General features: G+C 40.4%; 1 protein-coding gene across 1 annotated transcript; it reads right to left on the bottom strand.

Moving 5' to 3' along the window:
* Positions 1–869: 869 nt before the first annotated feature.
* RFC4 (replication factor C subunit 4) lies at positions 870–15679 on the bottom strand. Its single transcript, XM_005146933.3, has 10 exons — positions 15324–15679; positions 14654–14732; positions 9463–9542; positions 8169–8288; positions 7165–7308; positions 6759–6879; positions 6179–6304; positions 3888–3968; positions 1998–2114; positions 870–1097 (listed from the first exon to the last, which is right to left on the bottom strand). The coding sequence occupies exons 1-10, from the start codon at positions 15455–15457 to the stop codon at positions 1002–1004; spliced, it is 1098 nt and encodes a 365-aa protein (XP_005146990.2). The 5' UTR covers positions 15458–15679; the 3' UTR covers positions 870–1001.
* Positions 15680–19545: the final 3866 nt, after the last annotated feature.

The raw sequence follows: 19545 nt of genomic DNA, 5'->3' as shown, positions 1-19545 counted from the left end.
TAGGTTGTAAATATATGAGTCTTGGGGGGTGTCTCTCACTGGGGAGGTGCTATGGCTGACCAGGCTCAGTCTGGCATGGAAAGCAGAAGTGGCAGCTGCTGCTGGGCTGAGCAGGCCTGGCTCTACACCGTTCCTCTTTTGTCAGGGATTTCAGAGGCTGTTTCTACAGTAGATGGTGATCTTGAAGCGCTAGAGGCTGTTTCTGTGTGACAGTGTTACAGACACCTGTCTATCTCCCTAAGCTGAGACACCCATCACACTAGGAAATGGCTGGCTTAGTACTCTACTAAAATCTACTGCCTGCATCATTGGTGTGCACTACCAGGCCCTGAGACTGCTACCAAGGAAACCAACAGATGCTCAAAGCAACTGGCAGAGAGATGCATGACTAGCCCCACGTTCTGTAGCCAGGGAGCAGATTTGAAACTAGGTTTGACAGCAAGAACAGATAATACGAGCCACTTGAGAGGATTACCTCCCCTTCACCCCATGCTTTTTCTTACATGGCTTGAGTGAACTTAGGGTGTTGCAATACAGTTAACAGTGTTTTTTGCAGTATTTCATGCTGAAGGAGCTGACAGAAGATGCAGCATGGGCCAAGCTCAGGCCAAGGCCTCATCTGTAAATACGTGATTATTTTGCCACATCAATACTTTCAAAACCAACCAATGTCAACTAAGAGGAACAATGCATACTTCCTTCTCCGCTTTCACCTGATGATTTTACTATGTATACACTCATTTTCTGATGCTTCTACCTTTCCAGGTATAAGTCTACAACAAACTGCAAAGCAGGAGCACCACTGTCCCCATAGCTAGAGAGCACTCAAACGTAGCGTGGAAAAAAACACCCAAAATACTTCAGCAGGATCTTTTCCAACAGCTGAGCAGCCCTTTTATTGCAAAAAAACACCCCACAACCCACTACAAAAGCACCCAGATCTCTGCTCTTAGAACCTTGGCCACCTGTGAAAAAAAGCTGTTCCAATGTTGCAGGAGTCATTAAGTGTTCTGTGTTAGCTGCTGCATCACCACAGCACAGAGACTCATAAGCTGCAAGTATTCATCAGCACCATCTGCCAAGCATTTGTCTACTTCCTGCAACAGAAAAGAGAAGGTAGAAGCCTCTTGAAATGGTGCTTAAGACAAGTTGTTCCTTCAGTTACAATGGGGAACACCAGATGATGTTCACCATTAATCAGCAATGACAGCTCTGGCACTCACAAATTACACAGCCATCAAACCAACCTGGGACAGACTACTTCCCACGTTCTCAGGGAGGCCAAGCCATGACAGCTTATAGGAAAGAATGTACCATTTGCTCTGCAAGTAACTGCTAGGAACACCACTATTCACTCTTTAGTGATTCTAGCAAAACCTCCACCACAGCTGCCATTTCTTCGTTAAAATTTAGCAAGTTAATGAACTCTTTGGACAGGGCATATTTTACACACCAGGACAAAACTGCAATTTGCAGCTCCTGATTTTGAGGAAGAATTTTACGCTGAGGGTGGCAGAGCACAGAACAGGCTGCCCAAGCAGGTCGTGGAGCCTCCCTCTCTGGAGGCATTCAAAACCCACCTGTATGTGTTCCTGTGTAATCTGCTCTAGGTGGCCCAGCGTGGCTGCACTAGATTATCTCCAGAGGTCCCTTCCAACCATAACTGTTCTGTAATCTCATCTTAATTTTTCCTCCCAGCTTTTATTAAAACAAGCCAAACCCCTAAAACCACAACCATCACTCTACCCCCAAAAAAAACCAAACCCCAAACCTACTAATCTTCTTGAATCCCATTAGAACAATATAATATGGCTAATGATTCACTTAGCTGGATTTCAATTCCTTCTCATGAAATTTCTCAGGACAAAAATTTAGATTCCACCAAGAAACATTCAGAACTAAAAATCAAAGCAGCATTTTGGGAGAGAGTGCCTAAACAAGAATTAGTCAGTTTAGATTAATGTTTTGTTGTGTTTTAACTCAGGCTACAGACTTACCGCAAGTTTCTCGACTATGACAGATTTCTGCTTGTCACTGTAATTTTCACTCTCAACAACAGCATCATGCAGCTGGTTTCCAAGCTGAGCAACAGCATACCCATCATTTATGAGATTCTGTGTCAGGCAGAGAGGAACACGGAAACAATTCAGCAGCAGAAACACCACAAACTGGAAGACCAATCTAAAAGTTGTCTGAACTGAAAGACTGTACTGAAATGTATTACGGAGCTTTTACATCTTTGAGGATAAGCTGTTAGGTTTGTACGCAATCCAGCATCCCACCTGACAGCAACCCCAAGTGAGTGCCTAGGAAAGACTGCAAGAGCCTGGCATGCACATAGCAATAATTTTTTCCAAATATACTTCCAGCTTCTGACAATCTACATTTTGCGAGCTTGAAACATTTTAAGCATTTAACAACCTCCAAATAACCTGTCCAATCTTATTCTAAAATTAGGAAAGCATCCACAGCATCACATGATAGTTTCATAGCCTTCACATTTTGGAGTGCCACCTACTTTATTTTCCTCATCCAGCAGTTGCCAGCCTTAGGCCCACAGAGATCTCTGCAGCCAAAACTTTTTTAATAAAGTAAAACCCATGGCAATTAATAGTCACATTTAATTTTTTTTTTTTTCAAATCAGTAGTGTGTAGCTACAAAACCACCAGATACTAAGAACAGGTGTCCAGGAAGCCATTTATGCAGAGAAGTCTATGAAATTTGAAGAGCTGGTGCAATCTTATTTTTCTCTACAGCAAAATATACACCTGCGCTTTGCAGAAGCACGCATTCAAGTTGCGTCAACTGCATATCAAGCACTAATATTTGAAACAAAACCCCACCATTATGTACCTTCTCAAGGAACTGGAGAGCAGTTCCAAACTACTGCATTAGATTTGATAGTCATTTGATGAAAGCCTATACCAGCTCTAAGGATTTAGAAAGTCCATATCAACACATCTTAAGAGCAATACATTTTTAGACATCATGGTAAGTAAACATTAAAGTGGAAAGCAGTGACATTTGCACAAACCATTCTAACATCTGTTGCTGGTTTCCAGACTCAGAACCAGAGGTCCTACCGGAGCCACCCGACCATGTACAGCCAAGGAAAACGCAGGAAGCTAACCAATACCAGCTTTTTTCATACATGCATGGAACATTTTACTGGAAGGGGGAACGTTTCACTGGAGGAGAGAAAGTACTATGGCTTCCTCCCCTCTGTCAGGGACAACTCCTCAATTTAAAATCCAGTTCAAGACTGACTGCGCTTCATTTAAACTCATGAGATGAGGAATTTTCCATTCTTCAGAGGGAGTAAGAATCTCTTCTATATTAAAAGAAAACAAATCTACCTCTATGAACCCTTAGCTTGTGACATCTCCGGCAAGATCTATTTTAAGACACTGCAGTTCATAAGACAACTGTAATCACTGCTGTACTGTAAGATTGACATGAAATATGTTAAAATTGAGGACTTATTACAGCTTTATTCAGTTATTTCTCATCTAATGCAGCTTCCATGTAACTAAGGAAGGTAGTAGTCCAGAGACCATCCCAGTCCCCTGAATACACAGTTCTAAAGCCCTGAGCCAAATGTCTTGCTAGGAACTCCTACTCTGCTTAATTCAGCCTAACATTTCCGCATGTCATCAGTTTAACTCCGGAGAAAGCCAGTCACACTGGTATGGAATCTTATTTGCAACTTTGACAGCTCTTTTGACAGCTCAGAAGGGAAAGATCAGGGTACTAAGCAGTAAGACACACTTCCTGAAATGTCAATCCTAACTGACCTGAGGCCAAACATTCTTCAGCCCAGCAACAAAGGATTCAAAGGGCAGCAACCAAGAAAAACATTCAGGCTAGAGCACCAAGAGGACTCTACCTTTGCCAGTGTTTCCAGTTTCTCAAATGAACCACTCCAGCAGACAGACAGCAGTTCATCAATTTTTTCTCTAGGGATGACCTGTAACAAGAAGTTACATTTCTTAATTTCAACTCTGTAAGCTTAAATTGAAGTTGAGGCTACAGTAACAGATGCAAACTATTTATGAAGGAGATAATTTTAAGGTTTCATTCCTCTACACACCTGACTGCTTTCAAGGAAGTATAGAACTAAAACTACCTAAATTCTAAGAGCCAGAGCTAGGCTGTAATGTTTGTCCTATAGTAGTGATATTAAAATAAAAACTATACAGTGATAGTGAATTGTCAAAGTCACCCTCATAAACACACTTATTCAGGACACTAAGTGGAGGGCCTACTTCAACAATAAGATCAGCCAGTGTTTTCAAAACCATTCTATAACTAAGTGAAACAGCAAGTCATTTCTCTCCAGTGACATACCAGGTACATACTAAAAAAGCACAATGCAACATGATCAGACAATAAATCAGAAGAACAAAACTTAACACATCATTATTTAGCTTTGAGCAGGGAAGCACTGCCCACATTCTCTAGTCATTTTCATTCCTGTTGACTACCTGGACCATTTGGTTTCAAAGCTTCTTTATTTTTATCTTTTGGACTAAGTTCACTCTAAGGTCACAAAAATTATGTACAACCAAGACCCTGAAGTCTTTATGAAGACGTAAAGTTGGGTTCCTTTGGTTTTGTCATGGTTTAAGCCCAGCTGGTAACTCAGAACCATGCAGCCACTTGCTCACTCCCCCCAATTCCTCCCCCCCCCAGCTCCCAGAGGGATGGGGAGGAGAATAGAAAGAATGTAACTCCCACAGGTTGAGATAAGACCAGCCAGTAACTAAGGTATAACACAAACCACTACTGCTAGCACCAATAATAATAATGATAAGGGAAATAAAGGGGAGAGAATACAAACCACTCACCACCCGCCAACTGATACCCAGCCTGGCCCGAGCAGCAATCTAGCCCTTCTGGGTAACTTCCCCCAGTTTATATACCCGGCATGACATGCTGCAGTATGGAATACCCCTTTGGCTAGGTTTGGGTCAGGTGTCCTATCTCTGCTTCTTCCCAGCTTCCTCTCCTCCCTGGCAGAGCATGAGACTCAAAGTCCTTGGTCGGAGTAAACATTACTTAGCAACAACTAAAAACATTGGTGTTATCAGCCTTGTTCCCAGGCTGAAAGTCAAAAACACAGCACTGCACCAGCTACTAAAAAAGAGAAAAATTACTGCTATAGCTGAACCAAGGACAGATTTATACAAGCATCATTCAATAACGGAATTTCATGCTTTTCTTTCCTATCATTACAGTCAACTTCTGCCAGGTTTCTCTGAAATTGTGACTTACAGATATCTGTAAGTGAAATCCAGCTCTTTCCTACAGCCAGATACACAAAACTGAATGAGAAGTTCACTGAGAAAGTTGCTTAAAACTGTTCTGTAAAATACGCACAGTTGCAATAGTTTCTGGTACCATCAAAGTGAGAACCTCACAATGCTCACAATCAGCTACAATGGCAGCACCTTCAAAGGAAGTGTGTCCCTCATTAAAGCCCATTTATTTTTCAATTCCTCAAGTCCTGATCTCATGTTTCTTGCTTTAGAGGGTAATTTTCTGTTGCTATAGGAACACCTTCACAAAAGTCTTATTTAAGTGTATTTCCTCTCAGGTTTCTCTTGTCCCTGTCAGTTTTATATATGTCATTCTAGAAGAAATTTCTGCTGTTTTGTTAAAAAGCAACATCCTTGAAAAGGTGCTGTCACTGTGAACAGCGTGAAAATGAGTTAGGTGTTATTGTGTTAGGTAAAAATGAGCTGCTGCTGAAAGCTACTCCCCTGTGGTGTTTCTAAACCATATTTTGCAATGGTCTATACTTATATACACCCACATACATATAAATATGCACATATATAAAACTGTCAAGTTCTAGTCCACTGTCCCACAAAAGGCAACACATTTTGCATTCATGGGCAGAATATTTCAACCTCAGTTTGAATTATAAGACTATTTTACAGATTTCCATTACTTAGAGAATAAGCTGTTAGAAACTTGATATTATATAACAAGTGTACAAAACCAGGCCATCTTTAAAATTCTGGTGGTGTGTATTGGCACCATACTGTAATATGAATGAGTATAAAACAATTTTTTAGTCAAACTTTGAGCAGAAGTAGATACAGGTAGTCAGCAGACTTGCTACACGTATGCTTTTCAGACTAATTACAGGAGAAACCATAAAGCATGGCTTACCCCAGCAATTTCAGTAACTATCTTCTCTGTGATCTCTTTCCCACCCATTAGGCGAGTGGCACTTTGAAGAAAAGTAATTGCTTTTCTTAAGTCCCCTTCTGACACTTTAACAAGGTACGACACTGCCTGGAAAATAATATCAGAAAATGCCAAGTTATATGTTCACTGTTAATTAAAACACAGTAAGCTTTTTCAGAACACTGATTTTAAAACATCAAACAATGTCTAGAGCAGATGGTCACAGACAGGAACAATACACAAGTTACAAAGCAACCTCTCTACTTTTATAAATGTGTGATGGCAATTTCATAATGAGGCAGGGTTTAATGCAACTATACGCAGCACAGAACAAAAAGCTCTGTAGTTTTGCTTCAGTTTTCTCTGGTGGACATTTCTCCGATTTTAGGAAGACTTAAAATTCAACCCATCTTTGGAAGGAGAATAACATTTAAATGAGGTTATATATTTCCTCTAAATACAACTGACAAGTCTGGAAAAGTATGCTGACTTAGCCCCTTTCAGTGCAATGCAATTATGCACTGTATTAAGCAATAAAATTACATGGCAACCATGAAGTTACCTCATTACTGATTTTCACTTGTTCCTTCTCAGAAACATCCAACAGCCTCTGCTGTTGGATTTTGTCTGACAAAGGCTTGAAGCGGAATTTGGAGCATCGAGATGTTAAAGGTTCAATTATTCTGAAAGAAAGGAAGGTTAAGTCCTTGGTAAATGAATGCATGGGTCAAGCTCACACAGGTAAAGATATCAAGGCAGAAAAAGGAAAAATAACCTTAAACCCACAACTCTGTGAAAAATACAAGTTGAAACCTACACATTGTCCTCAGTCTTGTATTCACATAGCTACACCTCTACTACATCTCTAACTGAAACCTGTAGGTCAATCTCTCAGCAGGAGGGGGCAGGAAGAAACTACAGAAGAAAAATGGCAACAAATCCAAATAAGCAACTAATTCCACACATACCTGCTGATGTAGTTACAAATAAGGCAGAAACGTGTTGTTTTAGATTCTTTCTCCATTGTGCGTCTTAAGGCTGCCTGAGCTGCTGAAGTCATTGAGTCTGCTTCATCCAGGATTACAATTTTAAAAGGAGGACAAACTTTACCACTGAAAAATAAGAAATCTTTTATCCAGGAGACATGCAAAGTATAGACCAAGTTAAAAATCAAACCAAAACAAAAACCAACCAAACAACAAAAACTCCATACCACTGCAAGCAGCAAGTCATACTTCATTTATTTATACCTGACAAATAGAACATATTCAATTATTTTTTTTCTGATTATTTTTAAATAAAGGACTGGTAATAAAGGAGGGGGACTGAGTTCCCATAGAAAGGCTGACACTTTAATACCACCAAAAGTCCTCAAAAATATGTACTCTTGCTTGCAAGTTTATTCTTTTAACAACTAATGCAGCTCTTCTTTTCCAAGTTCCAAAATTCCCTGAACTTCAAAGAACACTGCAACAGACTAATTTCAGTACATAAGACCACTTCTTGCCAGATAGTCCTGGCATGCAGTCTCTTTCTGCTACTTTCCACTGTTTTTTCCACACATATTGGCTTCACCCTCACAGGCCTCGCCACCTTACACCAGAATCTTGTTAGCATCTTAGAAACTAGCACCCATCTTGTAAGCAATGCTACAGATTAGACATACTAGAGAAACAACTTCCACCAAAATTTACCCACAGAAGCTTTTCTATGGTAGTAAGACTACATTTACAAAGGCAATTACCTATCACCAAATCCAGAAGACTTTATCTTTTGGGATTTTCCCTGTCTGTCTCTAACTCTAACAGAACTGGTAAAATTTCCTCCTAGGTAATCAAAATCTCAACATGAAATCACATGAAGTCAAAGCTTAGTCCAAGCACTCCGTGTTGCAAATTCCTGGCCAGTGCTTACCCCTTATTTGTATTAGAATTATAAACAAAAAAACACAGGCTTTGTCCTAAGCACTTACTCTGAACCGCTTCCAGATGCAGTAAGTTGAGCAAAAGCCTTCACTTTTTCCCGAATTACTTGGATTCCACGCTCATCAGAGGCATTTAATTCGAGGACTCTTTGCCGGAATAATTCAGGACTGCAAAATTTTTATTAAACCATATTAGTTGTTAGTTCTTGTAATGATGCATTATAAAGTATTTCAATAACCTGTCTGGGCTTTCTGAACAGCAGGTATTATTTTTGCCAGCATTGCTAAATAACATGCTTCATTAAAAGACAGTTGAGGTATGAATTTCCATTAGCTATTTTTACAACTGTTTCCCAGACTGTGGCAAAAAATGAGGTGCAAAATTACATCAGTTATTGAGGAAAAAGAAAGCAGGAAGTTGGCTTTGTAAGTTCAGAGCACTATATAATATGCCTTTCTAGTTATATGTTGTGAACAACATGGAAGAACATGTAAAATGCTCAGATACAGTCAGTGGTAGGGCTCTGCCATTGCAATGCTACCAGAAAGAAATACCTAGAGGGTATAATACAGGCAGTATTTAGCAGCAATACTAATTGCAGCAGCACCTCTGATTTAAAAAAACAAACCAGCCAGTGGATTTTAAGTTCTGGGAATTCAAATAGACATAAATGTGAAACTGTCTTCCTACTATTAAAATAGAAGTGGTTCTCTCTAAAAAGCAACATGAGCCAAAAATTAAAAACAATGATGGGGGGTGGTGAGGAGAGATACTAAAGTCAGCATTAGAATTAGATTTGATCGTAACATCAAACCACCTTCTCATCCTTTTTTTTTTTTTTCCTTTTGGGTCACTGAATTCACTACTCAAACCCCTAAGTGTTACAAGTGAGTTGATGAATGTACACATGCTGAATCTTAGACTCTCACTATTATTTCTAGACACAATTCAATGGTGCATAACAAAAAGACTACAATTCAGGCATTTTATGAAATACGTTGAGATCTAAGTGTAGCTATCAGCTTACTGAATATTCAATTAAAATTGGGATCCCTTTACAAAGTTCAGTAAGGCATATGCAAGCCATTTTTTTCATACTCTTTGTTACAGAGTTATATGGCTCTTAGTCTGAAGTGTTGTAAGTCTGTATTAGTAACAAAAAGCAAAGACTTGTGACAGGACAAAAGAGAAAGAAATCTCAGAGCTTAATTACAATGTGAAGGTACTCCTGAAAAAGACCTAGAAGCTACATAAGAGCAGGCAATGGCCAGAGGCACTCCATCACATGATTAGAAGACATATGATAGTTGATTACAACAAAGCAACTTGACTCCAGCTTACCCGTAGAGTTCTCTAGCAGCTGCTAAAATAGTGGAAGTCTTTCCAGTTCCAGGTGGGCCATAGAACAACAGATTGGGAAGCTGAAACAGTAACACACCATTTTATGAAAAGCAAATAAACAAAACAAACCACAAACAGGAACACCTACTGAAAATCTGTGCACCTCATAGACCAGAAACTATCTATTCTTCTTGGTAAATAATATCAAGTCTTTCACCTTTAGGTCATTACATAGTGCTGTAAAGGAGGACAAATGATTGCCGTTTATAACACAGCATGAACAAGCTATTATTTGGTGTTACGTTCTATCAAAATTAATACTTCAGTTAATATTTTGTTTTGATGTATTCCCTCCAGGTCATGTTTGAGATTACTAAGGCTTACAGAACTTACTGTTATGACTGCAGTGACATGCAAATTTATCCAAGAATGTCCTTGAAACAGTCTGGGTAATATCAGCAGTGCAGGTGTCTCAAAACCTGTCACAGGTTAACTATCCCTTACTTTCTCAACTCCCCATCTTCAACCCATGCCAAGAATTCTGTGCTGTCATTAACTTCACTGCAATAAATACAAGGTAGCTTGTGAATGCTGTAAGTGCAATGCAGACATAGCCTAACACTAATCACAGAGATGCTTGTAAAGGACTGTCAGCATAGTGCTGGCAAATTTCTACATCCATCCAAGGATTTTTTGAAGGAGGAGACCAGATTCTTAACCTAATTTCTTTAAGACATTAGGGTAACTAATCTTTCAAATAATTAAATTAATAACCTCAGCATGAAAAATAGGAATGTGTTAAATATGCTGAAACAGGAAGATCAAAGCAGCACAACAAAGATTGCAGTAATGATTATAGGATGACATTTTGCAGCACAAAGCATAAAATCTCAGTTTGAGAATACAACTAAATATCTGCTAAATGTCCAGAATTCATCAGCTGGAATAAACTAAAAGTTGCCAAAAGTCTGTCAGAGGAACAGTGTAAGCCTGTTTAACATGGTAGTCCTAAGATGTGCACTTTCAATGCAGATGGAAAATTACTGATACTAAGAGCGGGCTATTAAGGCTTAATCAGGAAAGCTACACACAGTTCATGTCATCCTTAGTCAAGGATGATGAATTCAAACTGGGGAAGGTGATTAAAGGAGTAAAGAACATATCTTACGGGAAGTGACTTTTATTTTTTTAAAGAGTGTGATTTAGTTAGCTCAGCAAAACAAAAGCTAAGAGGGAATATGACTGTTCTCCATAAATATATCAGAGCAACACATAAGTTGGCAAAAATCAAATTTGTGTAAGTTAGCCATGACTACATTTTGGCTGAATTCAAGAAGCTTTCTAATTAGCACAGGAGTGCTAGCTTTCTTTTCTATACTACAGACTTTCTACACTACAGCTTTCATTGCCATCAGACTGCACCTGAAAACTGCTGCTTTTGACAGGGCAATGTTCCAGGTTTATATTCTTAGAACAAGAATCTAACAGACCCTCTGATTAATAGCAAAAAGACAAACCTCTCAGTCGGACTTGACTTTCAGCCCTTAATAAAGGTTCTGTTTTTAAAAAAGATCAACTAAAATTAGATTAGAAAATTTTGTGCTGAATATAGGAAGCAATGCAGACAGAATGGGAACAGCAAAACCAAACACATCCAAGTAGCAGAGAAAAATGCATAAGTACACAATCCATGAAACAGAGACAGACCAGTCTGGTAACAAGCATCTCATTTTAACAATTGGGTAAGACACAGATAACAGATTCAACTGTGTATGTACTGTAAAATAACAGAATATTTACAATCTTCCATCATTTTATAGCAAATAAAATCCATTTCAAGTTTTGCCTGCTCTACCAATATTTGATTGTTTCCCTAGTTACTGAAAAGTAAACAGTATCTAGCGCAACCAAACACTCTTCCAAGTTTGATTAGATGCCACAACAATTCTACCCCCCTGTATCTTTTAGGAAAGTTCCAGTGAAAGGAAATGTTAACTGAATGCCAGCTGAAAATTCATCAACTACTATGTTAGGTTAACACACTACAAGGACAGGCATTTTCACGGAGATTCATAATTTCATGGCTCTACGCTAATTCACATTCTACTAGTTCTCAAATCAAGCATTATCAGGTACCAAGTTTTAATAAGAATGTTTCTAATTGCATTAAATACATACTTTATTAATGTTTGTTACAACCGCAATTATTCTTATTTCTCACTAAAGTTATCACCAGTATTTACACTACTTTTCCATCAAGCACAGCCTACTCCCTTATGCAACGGTGGCAGTATTTTTAAACAGGCTGCAACCTGATCTGGTTATCCATTTTTCCATGCTTGCCAGGGGTAAGCAGCAAACCTGCAGGCATCACCCTGCTTATGGGAAAGTTACCGCATATAGTGTGAACCCCAATTACTTTTCTACAAGTTTCAGCACAAGTGAAGAGAAAAATTGCCACAATAATTCTACCCCTAACTCTCTTTTTTTCAGTCATTAAGATATCATCAAGTAAATGAAAACTAAAGAATACTATAACACTTCTCCATTTCTTTGCCAAGAAAAAAAAGAACAAATCAACAGTCCTGGAAGACAGAAATCGGCTTCTCCCGTTCAAAACCACTTGGACTCTGTTTTCCCTAGTTTCTAACAAGACAGATGCTTGCTGTTACAAGTGGAGATGTATCAGGGACTTAAAAGTTATGCTCCATCTAGCAGCTCCAAAACCAAGGCCTACAAATAGAGGCCAATCAACAAAGGACCCACTTTCCATTTTCAATACTAAGGTTTAAATAAAGCACATTACACAAACCTACAGCATTGTCACAGCTGTTTTTTTGATCTTACCAGATCTCCAAATTCAGTAAGAACTTCTGAAATAAGTACCAGCCACTTTAAAGTTCGAATTACACTTTTGCCTTTTTGACAGAATGAGTCCTTGCAAGAACTAATAAAAATGTCCAAAATTTAAAAGTGTCACATATTTACCTGCACGATTTTGTTCTCAAATGCCTTGCTGGATTTGGGTAGCTATGGCAAAATACAAAGCCTGTAGCCATAAGCAGAAGTTGTAATTTGGCTTTTTAACTCAGGCGGCAAAAAGCCAACACAAATATAAGAGGCTCATAATCTAAGAAACATTGCTGATCCAGAAGCTGTAAGGTTTTAAATAACTGTTGCTCAAAATAGAACTTCATAACCCATCACCTAAGCGATGTTCCACAGCTGATACGTCCAGGCAGAGTAAGTGGCAGTACCTCCTTTTTCCTTAGCTGCTAGTAGTTTCTTACTAACTACCTCAACTGTACAAATACACAGTATATAATACATAGCAACACTACTATTGAAACACAAACTTCCATGGGTACAATGCTACATGATACGGTCACATTACAACAGCATTCTCAAAGTAAATTGGAGACATGAGCTAGAGAAAGAAATTATGTAAGTCTTCCCAAGTTCTGTCACACCAGCTCCATTTTGGCTGTTCACACTTAAGGTACTTGTGCTTTTGAAAGTTCTGATTAAATTAATATTTTTAGATAGAAATAAGCTCATATCAGTAAAAATCAGAACTACAGAGCAAATTGCCTTAAGGTAAAATTTTCAAATACCAAAGACTGATAGTGCATCAGAGCACACTACAAATGAAAGGTTTCTTGAGTAAAACTCTGAAAGGTCCAAATTGTTTCTTTAAGGTCTCTGTGAGCAGAAAGCCAAATCACAAATGTAATTTTCAGAACATCCTTACCAACCCCTTCCACTGGCACTTTCATGGCATTGGCAGTCCATGAAAACAGAAACAGCTTTTGGAGCACAAGAATGACCCTTCTAGGTGAAATGTGGAACAAAAACCAACCAACCAAACAAAAAATTTCAGCATGTATGAGGGGAGGAATTGTCCAGATCTGTAGAAAAGCACAGCCATCTCTTGGATACCTACTTTGTATCTCCCTTCAGTCCCTCCAACTCCCTCTCACCTGGTTTGGGGGAAATAAACATTGTTCATACTGAGTATTTACTAAATATTTATTCAAAAGCAAATGCAAGTATAAACAAAAGCAATTGAAAAGGCTCATCACAGAAGCCAACACTGCAGTGAAGTTGGTGCAACTGTCACACTTAGCTTTTCAAAGCCAAAGACTACTTAGAAACTTTAACCCCAAAACTCTAGAATCAGTATCTAAGTAGTATATATATACCATTATAAGTAACTTCCCTTATGGCCAACAAGTGCATTTGTTTTAGTTTTTATCAGTTTCACAGAAGCAATGATAGATCACTAGAACTGTTTAGGAATGACTGGCAATCCAGACTTTTGTATGAAAAAAAATTTCCTTCTTCTCTTAAACAGGAATGTCAAAAGTACTATCTGAAAAGTAGTATAGTGACAACAGAAGCCTTTCCAGATTTGAAACTATTAACAAGTCAATCAACTGAGTCTTCCCAGAAAGATTCAAAGTACATCACAGAACTGACAACTTCATAATGTTTAGAGCATTGGAAACATCACAAATTTTACGCGTATTTTGTAACATGCTATGAGGAAGCCACTCGGCTTGTTCATAAAGTACCACTGGAAAAATCATTCCCTTGGTTTTGGCTGGGGAGAGTTAATTTTTTTCTTAGTAGTTGGTACAGTGCTGTGTTTCAGATTGTGTGAGAACAATGTTAATAACACATCAATGTTTTAGTTGTTGCTGAGTAGTGCTCACCCTAAGTCAAGGACTCTTCACTTTCCCATGCTCTAGCAGTGAGGGGCACAAGAAGATGGGGGAGGGAGCAGACACCTGAACTAGCCAAGGGGCTATTCCATATCATAGAATATCATGTTCAATATATTGAGTGGGGGGAGTCAGCTGGTAGCTACCAATTGCTGCTCAGAGACAGGCTGGGCATCTGTCAGTGGTTGCTGAGGAACTGTACTGTGTATCACTTGTGTTTCTTTAGTTTTAGTCCTCTTTTTCCCCTTTTCTTCTTCTTCTTTCAGTTATTAAATTTATTCTTATCTCAACCCACAGGTTTCACTTTTTTTCCCCAGTTCTCCTCCTCATGCCTTGGGGCAGGAGAATGAGCTGTGTGGTACCCAGTTAGCAGCTGTGGTTAAACCACAAAAATGACAGCTGCTGAGTTAGAAGTTTTCAAAGTTTCTGCCTAAACACACTGATTGGGTAGATGTTATTACACTCACATCAGCACCTTCCAAGGACTTTTTCAGCACAGCAACAACTTCATCCTGGAAGGCGACTTCATCCACATTTTTGGGGCGACTAAACAAGAAGACATCAAATGCAATTTGTTAGCTAACAGTTTCAGAAGAAAACTGAAATAGAGAAAAAACGACACTTCCCTTTCTCATTACATCAAGTTCTGAAGAATTACAGATAATTTTGTAGTTGAGGTCAAAGTCATAACAAGATTATCTGCCTAACGCCTCTGGTCTGTATTATTGAAGTGATCTAATTATTCAGGAAGCAGCTTGTCTACTTCTGTTGTAAACACCTGCCTGAACTGTTTTTTAAAGCAGAACTGTACTAGACTGCAATATTTTACCACTTTGTTAGCTGTTAAAGGCTTCTCAAAACCAAAACATTTCCTACACTTTCACACCAAGCCACAATGATGAAAGGGCACAGCCTGATAGGAGCAAGAGAGGCGTTTTCTGATCACTAACACCAATAAAGGGCTCTTACAGCAATTGATGGAGCTGGTTTCCCCCATAACAGAAGAAGTTAAAGCTGCTCTCCCAGGAAGAAACACCTACAGCTGCAACTCCCTTTGCTACACACCCACTCCCTCTTCCAGACACCCCTCCAGAACCAGCCCAGCCAGCGACCCCACCACCTCAGAAAAACCCTTACTATTTCTCCACCCAGGGGATGGGTTTAGGCCTCTTGCCCTCCCCGCTGCACCCCGCTGCGCCGGCCGCAGCCTTCTCCTTAGCAGCGAGGGGCTTGGTGCTGATCGTAGACGGGCCTTTGAAGAAGGCCTGCATGGCTCTAGCTGTCTCCTTCACCTCAGAGCCTCCTCAGCCCAGCCGCCAGGCCGAACACAGCCGCGCACACAAACACGCCACACCTCAAGCACAACCAGCCACACCGGCAGGCCCCGCCAGACCTTCCCGCCAACCCGCCACCGGCCGGGGCGAGGCCGCTTCCGCCTGCTCAGGCCCAACCACAGAGCTCGGCCCCGCCGCGGAGGCGGGCGCTTACATTACGCCTCAGAGCTCAGGGCCCGCCGGCAGCTCTGCGCATGCTCCCGCTCCTGGCGTGAAAAGCGGAAGGGGGAGGACCTCAAGACTTATGGCCGGGTTTCCTACCGGGGGGGGGACGGTCTGATGGGGTGCTGGCGCCTGGTGGTTGATCCTCGCCATTCCTCCCAGCTGCCGTAAGCCGTTGTACAAAAGCAGTGTTGAAATCGAGCTGAGGAGAGGGCTCTCCTGTCAGGAGATGGCGGCATTAGGCAGGAGCTGCTCTCCTTGCCCTGACGGCTGAGGTGCGTCTTGGGGGCCCCTGGAAATCCACGATAGAGAGGTCTGTCCCAGGCGGGTCCAGCTCCAGCTGTCCCTAGGTTTTTGTGATCGTATGGTCCTCGCTGCCAAAACATGCCCCGGCCCTTGCTGTCGCTATGCGAGCAGCTCCCCCAGGTGTACGGGCGCGGGGATTTCTTGTGCAGAAGCTACTAGTGAAGAAAAAGTGAATCCTTTTTGTTTTCACATTACTTATAGTAATCTCCATTACAGTAAAGTCAGGGCAAAAATGAGGAGTGTGATTGATGTGACAGTTCACTTTAAATAACAAAACCACATCCTGGTAGATTTGGCAGTTGATGTGTGCCCACATAGAATCATAGAATAGTTGGGGTTGGAAAGGACCTCAAGATCATCTAGTTCCAACGCCCCTGCCATAGGCACCTCACACTAAACCATGTCACACAAGGCGTTGTCCAACCTGGCCTTGAACACCGCCAGGGATGGAGCATTCACAACTTTCCTGATCAACCCATTCCAGTGCCTCACCACTCTCAAAGTAAGAACTTTTTTCTTATATCCAATCTAAACTTCCCCTGTTTAAGTTTGAACCCGTTACCCCTTGTCCTGTCACTACAGTCCCTCATGAAGAGTGCCTCTCCAGCATCCTTACAAGCTCCCTTCAGATACTGGAAGGCTGCTATGAGGTCTCCACGCAGCCTTCTCTTCTCCAGGCTGAACAGCCCCAACTTTCTCAGCCTGTCTTCACATGGGAGGTGCTCCAGTCCCCTGATCATCCTCGTGGCCCTCCTCTGGACTTGTTCCAACAGTTCCATGTCCTTTTTATGTTGAGGACACCAGAACTGCACACAGTACTCCAAGTGAGGTCTCACGAGAGCAGAGTAGAGGGGCAGGATCACCTCCTTTGACCTGCTGGTCACGCTCCTCTTGATGCAGCCCAGGATACGGTTGGCTTTCTGGGCTGTGAGCTCACACTGCAGCTGGCTCATGTTCATTTTCTCATCAACCAACACCCCCAACCACAGGGCTGCACTGAATCTCTTCTCTGCCCAGCCTATAGCTGTGAATCACCTCTAGCTTCATGCACTGTGTAGCTACAGCTTATATGCCCAATTGTGTACCAGCATTGTGGGTAAAAAATTGAAATAATTTTGCTGCCAGCAGCTGTATATTGTATAGTTACAGATGGTCTGCTTTACTATTTCACCTTGGCTACTCCTGGGCATGAGACACAGCCAGAGTGGCCTGGGCAGCCATGGTAGTGATTGCCTGGAATAGAACCTGTGCAAGGGAAAAGAGAAGATTTGGAATGGTCTCTATGGCAACATAAGAACAGTCTTTGAAAAAGGAGGTACGGGAAAGAATTTAGGCTGAAAATACTTCATTGTGTCAATGAGGCAACTCTATAATTTTTGTCTGGAAAATCTTAAATAAGCTGTTTCATCTGGCATTCATTGAAGCATGAAATCCAGATCATAGCCTTAGCAGCAAGAAGTGCCTACACATATAATTACTGAAGTTGTCTTGTTCTAGATGAAAATACAATGCCTTTTTAATATATTTTTTTTCTCCCACTGTGTTTATATTTGGCACTTCTAAATCATGATAACTTGGAAATGGTAAGGATGGAAAAGCAACTAGAACTGATTAGCTTCCTTTCTGAAACTGTAAAAAAGCTTCATTCTCTTTGGTGGTCTATATTCGATCCACTCTCCCTAACTGGGCAGCTTTAAATATACCTGGTATTTGAGCATTTTGTGAACTATGTATGAGACTCAGGTTCAGTTCAGCAGTGGAACTTCCTGTCTGCTACATGAACTTAACTTCGTAACACAACTTTTTGTGTCATTAACCAAAGTTAAGAATTCCAGACAGGAATAATGAAATGCAAGCTCCTCTCTCTCGGTCGCTGTTTTTTGCTCCCTTTCCCTCAGATATACAAGGACTGAAAATTCTGCTTGCTCTATTCTACTGAATTGCATTCACTCACCATCTTAAGGTCCAACAGATCAAACTCAGAAGTAATGAGTTTGATTGAGTCATTTGCTTGACTATAGTGTTTCCCATGGCAAAGACTGTGTTTTTCGCTAGCCTCATCAGTGCTCCTCAGATGTAGCCCATAGCAACTGCTGATCTAATGCACAGAAAGGCCAGTTTAGTTTTAAAATGTTAATTATTTGGTGGATGCTGGATTTGTTTTCATATAAGACTATTTATTTTAATTTATAAAACTATACAACCTATGATGTGTTGGTCTTAAAGAAATACAGTATGCCAGTGGCAGATGCCTCATTACTGATACTGATTGAAAGCAACCTTCCTCATTTTCATCATAGCCAGATCCTCCAGCCACACTTGAACCCTATTATCTTCCAAGTACCTCAGATCTAGTTTCACAGTTAATCAAAAATAGATCCAGCAGGTCAGTGAAATGATCCAATTCATTGCACTACTACTACAAAAGACAGGAGATAAAAGTGGGGGCTTTTGGTGGGATGGGTAGGGACTACATTGTTTGGTGGCAGGGCAATATTGAACTTCCAAGGCAGCTTGAACTGACCTAAATGGGAAGTCTGGTCTGCTTTTTTCCCAGTCTTCTTATGTCGGCATTTGTAGGTGTACAACTATGGCATGAGGGTTCAAGAGCTCCTTTGGTGATAAGGGGTAGGGACAGTAACAGGACAAGATAATTGATTAGGGGGAGGACATCTGTCTTTATAAGTTACTCTGCCTGCTGCCCTGGAGACCTGGCCATGCCTCCATCAATCTAGGCCTTGATCCAGTTGACATTAATGCTTTCTGGGTGATGAGTCTGAGTTTTTTTTCATGACACTGGAAGTGGATAAGTGGCTTCCTTAAAATAAACTTCATAGAATTTAGGAAGTAAACTGACCCTAGAAATTACAGGATCACTGTCCAACAGCTTTGTCAAAAATTCAGGCTTTGTTTTAAAAGAGGGAAGTGTTGAAAGAAATGAATGCAGTACAAATAGGTATATATGGATTTTCTTCAAGGTTTAACACAAACATTTGTCTAATGTCTTTCGGCATTGGAAGACTTCTCTCAGAATTATATAAGCAACACAGAGCAGACTGTAACTGGCAGGTTTCACTGTGCAAGCTGCGTAAACAAGAGAAGGTTCAAAGCAAGACGGTAAGAATGTTGAAAGGTATGAATTGTTTCTTTTCTTTTTTTTTTTGTATGAAGAGATAGTAGCTAGGACAGCATTCAGCTCAGCTCAGGAAAGAGTGCCTGAGGGTTGTGATCACTGTATGGAAAGTCATGGCTAAGATGGATACTGTGAATAGGGATTACTCATTCCTTCTCAGGAACCACAGGTCTGAAATTGAACTATCAGGCTTCAGATTTAAAACCAAAAGAAGTTTGTTTGTTTGTTTGTTTGTTTTGTTTTCACACAATGTATTTTTTAATTCCAGATCTTGTTACTACCAAATGTTCTGGCTATTAAATGATAAATAGATTAAAAAAATAACTAGGCAAATTCATAAAGAAACAGAGTGTTAAATATGATCAGGCAACTGCAAACCTGAGCTCAGAAAATCCATGAACTAGAGATTGCTACAATTTGAAAG

The sequence above is a fragment of the Melopsittacus undulatus genome, chromosome 6, assembly GCF_012275295.1.
Source record: "Melopsittacus undulatus isolate bMelUnd1 chromosome 6, bMelUnd1.mat.Z, whole genome shotgun sequence".
In the NCBI taxonomy this organism is placed as follows: Eukaryota; Metazoa; Chordata; class Aves; order Psittaciformes; family Psittaculidae; genus Melopsittacus; species Melopsittacus undulatus.
This window is presented reverse-complemented; position numbering and strand designations above follow the sequence as displayed.